This window comes from Lepisosteus platostomus, chromosome 22 (genome assembly GCF_059453375.1).
Source record: "Lepisosteus platostomus isolate fLepPlt1 chromosome 22, fLepPlt1.hap1, whole genome shotgun sequence".
Lineage (NCBI taxonomy): Eukaryota > Metazoa > Chordata > Actinopteri > Semionotiformes > Lepisosteidae > Lepisosteus > Lepisosteus platostomus.
Genome location: NC_142632.1, coordinates 13,585,008 through 13,592,997, shown reverse-complemented (window position 1 = coordinate 13,592,997; position 7,990 = coordinate 13,585,008). Strand labels below are relative to the sequence as shown.

General features: G+C 44.5%; 1 protein-coding gene across 3 annotated transcripts; it reads left to right on the top strand.

Annotated features, from left to right (window-relative positions):
* Positions 1–9: 9 nt before the first annotated feature.
* On the top strand, positions 10–7,091 carry tubd1 (tubulin, delta 1). 3 transcript variants are annotated; one of them, XR_015929085.1, is made up of 9 exons: positions 10–314; positions 1,153–1,406; positions 1,980–2,127; positions 2,818–3,034; positions 3,318–3,549; positions 4,007–4,171; positions 4,770–4,910; positions 5,295–5,576; positions 6,025–7,091. XR_015929085.1 is itself a non-coding variant. In XM_088616350.1 (9 exons), exons 2-9 carry the CDS (start codon positions 1,169–1,171, stop codon positions 6,125–6,127), a joined length of 1,428 nt encoding a protein of 475 aa, XP_088472476.1. In that variant the 5' UTR covers positions 10–314; positions 1,153–1,168; the 3' UTR covers positions 6,128–7,091. The 3 variants fall into 3 exon arrangements, 2 of the variants coding, with proteins under 2 accessions (XP_088472476.1, XP_088472477.1); XM_088616350.1 differs by having other exon boundaries at positions 5,295–5,478; XM_088616351.1 differs by having other exon boundaries at positions 1,153–1,340; positions 5,295–5,478; positions 6,025–7,045.
* The last annotated feature ends 899 nt before the right edge of the window (positions 7,092–7,990 follow it).

The following is a 7,990-nucleotide window of genomic DNA, read 5'->3' as shown; positions in this document are numbered from 1 at the left end:
GCACAACCAGCACGCCCGCAGGGGGTGTATGGGCTTTTTACTTTAATTTCTACTATTAACGTTTCAGAGGCGTAAAATTAGGCGTAGCGGAAATGCATCGTTTCAATCCGAGTGTAGAAGATGAAAAATTTGTGGGGGGTCCGCATTTGGAAACAATTTCGTGGCAAGGGGGGGTTCTCCGCATGCGCAGTTAGCTGTTGAGGGCAGCGCTGTCAAGGAGGCGACCACTACTGGCACAGAGCATGCGCAGTTCGCTCTTCCTCTCCTCCCTGGTGACAGTTGTTTGAAAGCTGAGGCGGTCAAACTAGGAAGTGGTGAGTAGTTGTGTTTTTTTCCTTTACATATTTATCAGACTGGGTTCGTTTTATCAAAGTGAAGGGAGGGTCAAACTTTAAATCCTTCAGTACCATAATGCTACCCTTTAGATTGCGATTAAGTATTTAATGCCAGCTGTTTAAGATAGGAGTTATATTTTAGTGTCCAGACTCTTATTTTGTAGTGGTTACACTACTCTTTCATCATGATGTGAATATGTATTTATGTACCAAATACGCCGGTTTTTTATTCTGAGTAAATGCATCTGAAAACGCCACTGCAGTACAACTGTAATTTAGAAGAACTCAGGCTGCGAACGGAGTTACACAGAAACGCGATGATTTTTGATACACACACCGGCTACGGCAGTAAGACATTTTTCTGGTGCCCGTCGCTTCACCTAAGACTGTATTGTCGTGACACCCCACCTGAATATCTTAATGATGGCGTGTTCTCCATTCTAAGTGGTAGAATGTTTTAGCATGCTGTTACGGTGCAGTGCTCAGCATTGCTGCCTTGCTGCTCTGGAGTCCGGGGGTTCAATTATAGACCTGGGGTGCTGTCTGTGTGGAGTTTGTATGTTCTCCTTGTATTCATGTGGGTTTCCTCCCCCAGTCCAAAGACACGCTGGCAGGTTAATTTCCTTCTGGGAAAACTGGTCCTGCTGTGAGTGTGTGCATGTCTGTGTCTGTGTTTGTCCGCCCTGCAGTAGACGGGCGTCCCATCTAGGGTGCACCCTGCCTTGTGCCCATTGCTTGCCAGGAGAAGCTCCAGCTCCCTGACCCTGAAATGGAGGAACAGGAGGATTTTATCATGCTGTGAAATGTCTTCTTGCAGCCGTGGCCCGGGGGAGATGTCGGTCGTCACGGTGCAGCTCGGGCAGTGTGGGAACCAGATAGGCCAGGAGCTGTTCAAGGCGATCGGGGACGACTCGAGCAGTGGCCAGGGTCTCTGCTCTGAGGGCCAGAAGCAGGCATACGCCGCTTGCTCACAGGAGCGCTTCTTCTTCCTGGAGCAGTCTGGCGGTACGTCGTTTGAAGAGCCCGGGGACGAATCTGTCAGATGCTGTGAAAATAAACGCCTTTTCCCAGGTGTTTGGTGATCGGACTGCGTCCTTTTCCTTTCGAACTGTATTCCCGAAGTTTCACCTAGGCTCATCAAATTAACTTTCTTTGTTGTTCACGGAACGCCTGTAAACATTTTGAAGTATCCCATGAGACCTTAGTCCGGATCGCAGGGTGAATTCTACTTTCCCTGAATTAAACGTGACTTTTTTTCTACCATTTGGGTTACGTAACGTGAATACTGTGCTCTGCTGGGAACTTGCATGATTGTAGTTCCTGGTGTAATCTCCAGGGCGGTATATGAAAGCCACAGTGGTTCCACCTGAGCATTAGCAGAGTGAAAGTGCCATATCTGCTGTCATTCCTCGCCAAATGAGTCCTTAAACAGATCCTAGTAAGTTAATAAAGTCTTCCACTAGAATCTAGACACTAGACACTGGCCATATTTCCCTGTCTCACTTCAGCTATTTATGGCCGCACTCAAATACATTTTGTCCATGTACCCCTCTATGACATTACCCCCCATTTATCAGTCCAGCTGCCAGCATCCAGCACGCCTGCGGGCACTAACTCCCAGCCCCCACCTTCTCCTGTCCGCAGTACCTTCAGCACGGGCAGTCCTCATCGACATGGAGCCCAAAGTCATCAGTCAGACGATGGCAACAGCTGCGAAGTCCGGCAGGTGGAAATATGGGGATCAGTCCTACTTCTGCCAGAAGCAGGGATCTGGCAACAACTGGGCGAACGGGTAAGCAAATACCGCTCTCCGAATCTGGAAGGGTTTTAAATTTCATGAGGCTTGCTTGATTCCTGAGGTGTGAACTCCCAGACATTTCACATGTCCCCCCGTCCAGGAAAGAGATGGCACAGTCTTGCACTGTCTGAGTTCATTCATTGCACTCCTGGACGTATCGCATTTCCCACTCCAGGGAAGAGACAATCTGATATATTATCCAAGTGCAGTGCCATGTGTCACAACCTATTTTGTGTCCGTCTCCTTGTAGATTATTTTCAGTTTCTGTGACTGCTGATATTGGCATGGGTTGCTCTTATGTCTCTTGCTCTAGCTTCTTTGGAGAACTGTCTGAGAATCACACACTGACACGCCGCAGGCAGGACCAAAGCGATCCAACCCGAGGCCTTCAGATCGATACCAGCGCAGTATTTAACTACAGCCTGATCCTCGGTTTTCTAATTGCTTATTAAGGCAGTGGATGTACCCTACTCTGCCTGGTCTCTTAAAGGTTCTGTGTCTGTTGGCTGCAGTGGAGCGTGGCTGTATTACATACTTTGTGTGTGTGTGTGCTTGGTCTAGAAAGTCATGCTTATGGCAGTCTGTCAGTCCTGGGTGGGAGGAGCCAGCTGTTCTTTAAGCGTGCACTGTGAGTGCCCAGGCTTCTGTGCGCCCACGCAGTGCGGATGTGTTTTCCCCGGGCAGGTTCTGCGCCCATGGCCCGCGTCACGAGGAGGCGGTGCTGGATCTCGTCCGCAGGGAGGCGGAGAGGTGCGAGCGGCTGGCGGGGTTCTTCACGATGATGAGCGTGGCCGGGGGTACGGGCTCGGGGATGGGCACCTACATCACGCAGTGCCTCCGGGACACCTACCCTCACTCCTTCCTCCTCAATCAGGTCACGTGGCCGTATAGCACCGGAGAGGTAAGTCGAATCGCCCTAGAAAGCTCCAGACATTGACTGAACGATTGATCAATGATATTGATCTCCAATCACTTTTTATTATTTACCCATGCAACACAGCAGCACCCTCGCTGCTGCACAGACACTATAGAAGGAGAACATGCCCACCTGTCAGAGATTTCCTTCTTTTCAGATAGACTGCAAGCTCCATTGCTTTATAAGAGAGTTGGCACCGACTGGAGGAGCAGCAGGTGTATGTATTTCTACACACACACACACGTTTATGTTTTATTTTTTCCCCAAGGTGATTGTCCAAAACTACAATTCAGTTTTGACACTGTCTCATCTGTACCAGTCTTCGGATGCCATCCTCGTGCACGAAAACGACACGGTGCACAAGATCTGTTCACAGCTGATGAACATCAAGCACATCTCCTTCCAAGATGTGAATAAAGTCATTGCGCATCAGCTGGGCAGTGTGCTCCAGCCTGCCTACACATCAGCAGTGGACACACAGTACAGCAGAAACCCACTAGGTAAACACAACTGTCTCACCTGCTGCTGCTGCTGAAGGGAACAGATTAGTCCTGCACATTCTAGTTAGTTTACCTACTGTAACTTTAAGGTGCTTCTCGAACACAGAACCCCAGAGGTGAGCTGTGCTATTCAGGAATAGTTGATAGATCCATGAACCTGATGTTCTGCCATAGCAAAACCGGAGGCTTGCAGATCATGTCGAAATCCATGATTGAAAGGATAACTAAATAAGTTAAGTTAAATAAGTTAATAACTAAGTCCAATCAATGTATTGCACAGCAACATCCTGATTAAAATGAAAATACTGTAATACCTATGAAATGTAGCTGTTTGATTTGTGCAAATTGAGTGATTTGTTTTTAGCTTGTGATTTTGCACTTGTATGTGTCCACATCGTTTTCCTTTCCACTGATTTTTTTTCCCCAGGGGTAAAGCATTTGTCCTCTTTCTTTTCAGGCGATCTGATGAGCAGTTTGGTTTGTCACCCAGAGTACAAGCTGCTGAGTCTGAGAAACATCCCCCAGATGTCGGACAGTTCCCTGGAATACAGCGTCTTCGCCTGGCCGGGCCTGCTGAAGCACCTGCGCCAGATGCTCATTGCTAACGCCAAAATGGAAGAGGGTGAGTGGGACCGATTTTCGATACCCCTGCAGTTCTCTCAAGCCACCTGTTGGGTTTTTTCTTGTTCCTGTACCTCCCAGGTACCCCAACAGCAAGCAGTACAGAAAACAAATCCCAGCCATCACTAAATGCCATCAGTGGGATTACTCACAGGGCTAGGAGACATAGTGAAATATAAATCTGTTTTACCAGTTTCCCAGTAGGGGAGCCTCTATGAATTGTGACATAGTCAGTTTAAATATTAACTGTTGTTGACCCTTTCATTTGGTCTAAATTAGACATTTTAAAGGCAGTTTCAACTTGGTTTTTTAAAATGAAGTACAGTACCATTTGGTAGCAGTAGGTGGCAGCATTGTCTAAGGAGAACGGCTACATTTTGGACTTCGACTTGCTGAAATCAACAATCCAGGTAAAAATCATAGAATCCCCTACTAGTTTACTGCATTTCATTTGTCCTCCAAACCTTATTCCCCTTCCAACAAACAAACTGCTAGTTTTATATCATGAATATTTGGAAATCACATGGTGTCAGCTGTAAAAAAATAAGACACAAGCCCGTGTGTGCAGATTAATCCAGAGCCGTGTTCTTGTGTTCCAGGGATTGACTGGCAGGTGAGAGCTTCACAATCCAGACCTTCAACAGGACAGAAAGGCAACCCAAGCAAACACCTTCGGTTTAACACCTCTCTGGCCAATCTGCTGATCCTGAGAGGGAGAGATGTGTACAGCGCAGACACAGGTGAGCCCCCAACCTGCCTCCACCTAGATACGTCCATCAAGAAGGGCTTAAAAGTCTCCCATCGTCACTGATCTGGAACTCCATTCAGAAGTATTGCTGAGGTTCTGACATTATACAGCACACAGCTGTCACTGATTGCAGAATCAATTGCAGGAACAGTCAATTCTGCACATGTATGGTCACAGACTGTGTGATAAGTCCTGCACTAAGAGACAACATGTGCTCCAAGAACAAATTTCAATTTAAAGGCCAGTGTTCAGCACCAAAGGGTATATTAAAACATGCATAGATAAAAAAAAAAATCGGACTTCCAGTGCAAGGAAGCCCCACAGCCGTCAAGGAAGTGCGTTTGATGGTACAGTATTGTTACATGTTCCGATACAGGAGGATTTGCAGAGCCACTGCTGTATTCCTCATGGCTACCAGCAGAGGTCGCCTTCAACACTTGGAGATCTCCAAAGCACTTCAACAGATACGAGAAGTCTGCCACTCTGGTCAGCAACAGCCAGTCCCTACTGAAACCTCTCGACTGCATAGTGGGAAAGGCATGGAACATGTTCGCATCAAGGTGAGGATTTTTACTCTTGGACAAATTATCTTCGCTTCTAACTATTACAGCTAACTGGAACTTGCTTTGAAGGTTCAAACACATGGTCTGCAGATATGGTGAGCAGTAACTGAAGTTTTTTTTTTTAATACCAAGCTCAGTTTCTTTTCTGCTATTTAATCATTGCTTGCTAAATTAACCGGCTACATGATTAATCATTTTTTAATTGATATCTGATACAGGACTGTATCCAAGTGATGGCGAATCAGGAAAATATTGCTTTTATGTGGGGATAAGGTTATGGATTTTGGCAAAACAAGATCAGTTTGGATGCAGCATCAGTGTAGCTAACTTGTAAAGAAACGACTGTCATTGCTTCCACTAAACAGCTGCAGCTGGTTGGCAAAACGTAACGGTTAATTCTCGTCAATATTCTTTAAGTCTCCTGAATTTCCTTTAAGGATATAACTTATTCTGTTGTTATTGCATTAGCCAAAAGAGAGGCTAAGCTCAGACATAGTAGCATTTCTCAATATATTAACGAAACCTTTGTTCTTTGGTTTATAGAGCTTATGTCCACCAGTACACAAAATTCGGGATCTCCGAAGAAGACTTCCTCGACAGCTTTACTACCCTGGAGCAAGTAATCTCTAGTTATACTCACCTGTGACTACAGGCCCTGTCAGCAGTATTGCCTGTTTATTAATGCTCAGTATCCCCATCAGGAGAACTTGCACTTTAATACACTACCCGGCTAAACTGTGGTAAAATAAAAACTGCATCTGAAAGACATTTGTCAACTTCACTGCGATGATATCATCACAGATTTATTTCCCATACCACATCTTATTGCTAAGCTGTTTGAACATATTAATCACATTGCTTCTTTGTCCTTCCCTAGAAGACGCTGAATTGTGTTCTTAATTTCTTATTGGCACAGCCAATTCATTTAGTAGGTCTGAGGGGACCCCTGAAGCAATATGCACTAAAGTATCATATCATCTCTGCCTGATGTGTGGAATATTAATGCATGCAGAGGGCATTAAGGATGACTGCAGAGGGGCATCTGGAACAATGAGTTATTGGTTTTGTTTGCAAATACAAGTTTTTTTTGTGGTCAGTAATTGATCTGTCAATGAAATGTGGTATCCTCTTACCAGGCTTTCAGCCAAACACTAGTGAAAAATCAGGGGATTTTCTGACTTTGACAAGTTCCTTGTGGTTTTTTCTTAAATTTACTTGAAGTTAACTGCCAGGGGATTTTCCTGACAGGACATATTTATTTGCATTGGGAATTAGACTTTTTTTTTAACAACTTTACTTTTATATAGATGTTTTAAATCTTAAACTGCAAACCTAATTTTAGATTCTCTGAACAGTTCATGCATTTTGACTATTTAAAGTGATAAAATATTTCCTTTTGGTTAACCCTGTCCTTAGAGATTTATTTTTGGTTCAGTTTTTTTTATGAAGAATCCTTACTGTTATACCTGTACTGTACATTTCTAAAACAGTTTTTTGTATCTCAACAATGTTACTAAAAAGAGAACACAATGTATTTAAAAATAAAGTTAACCAAAGCAGAAAACCAGCTTTTGTCACACCCTTTCCCCAAAATTAAAATTGTGCATGTTTAGAGATGACTTATTTCAGTAATATTCCCCATGTATGGATGTTTAGTTTTATCCAAGAATGGGGATGGTGGAAAAGTTTACCAGTGTCTGATTCTTCTGTATCTCTTACCCTATTATTTCCAGTTAATTAGGCTCCAGATCTTAAGCTTTGGGATCTTCTGCCAAGTGTGTCTGTCTATATGTAAATAGGATTGGGCTGTACAGGAGCCAGCTATTGTAAGATTTTACCTCTAAAAAGGTCTTCCTTTTAAAAAAAAAAATCTCTAAGTTAACAGGCATAGACTCTAATAAAACCAAAAACTCTTTTATGATGATGTGCCTTTCTCTTTCAGGGCCTAAAATAGACCATGCAACATCACGCTCAAATTAACATCCAGCACTGTCCACTGATTTAGGAAAGAATGCCTCCCAGATCAAAGCAGCGGGCTTCGTGCAGCCCCCAGGTGACGCAAAGGGCACCAGTTGGAAAATTAAAACGTGCTCGGTTTGGTTTTATCAAAACCTGTGATCATAACCCTGTTTACAGATCTGGAATTCAGAGGATTAGGAGAGAGTTTTAGAAGATAAGAAAGGTTGCAAACGTGGAGGTCACTTGACCCGTCTTTTTCTTTTTGGTTTTTGCCAGTGGCTCAGTGATCCAAGAATTTTGTTTCTTTTAAAGGGCTTCAACAATGTGGGTAGGGAGGTGGCTCCAGACTCCCACAGTCCTCTACATAAAGAATTCTCTCTTGTTTTCCGTCTTGAATGCTTCGAGCCTTAGTCTCCACAGTATTGCGATAGCAGGATCTTGGGCACGGCCCTTGTGGGATGTATCATGAAACTGGATCACAGCTCCGCTGAGTCATGAACTGCACCTCCTCCATTCAGAGAGGGAGTTCAAGCTGACTGTGCCAGGCAGG

Excerpts from the sequence above, each read along its gene's own strand:
- tubd1 (XM_088616350.1), top strand. The coding sequence starts at position 1,169 with ATGTCGGTCGTCACGGTGCAGCTCGGGCAGTGTGGGAACCAGATAGGC. Across the intron at positions 3,550-4,006 it reads GTACAGCAGAAACCCACTAG|GCGATCTGATGAGCAGTTTG; the intron begins GTAAACACAACT and ends CTTTCTTTTCAG. Across the intron at positions 4,172-4,769 it reads TAACGCCAAAATGGAAGAGG|GGATTGACTGGCAGGTGAGA; the intron begins GTGAGTGGGACC and ends CTTGTGTTCCAG.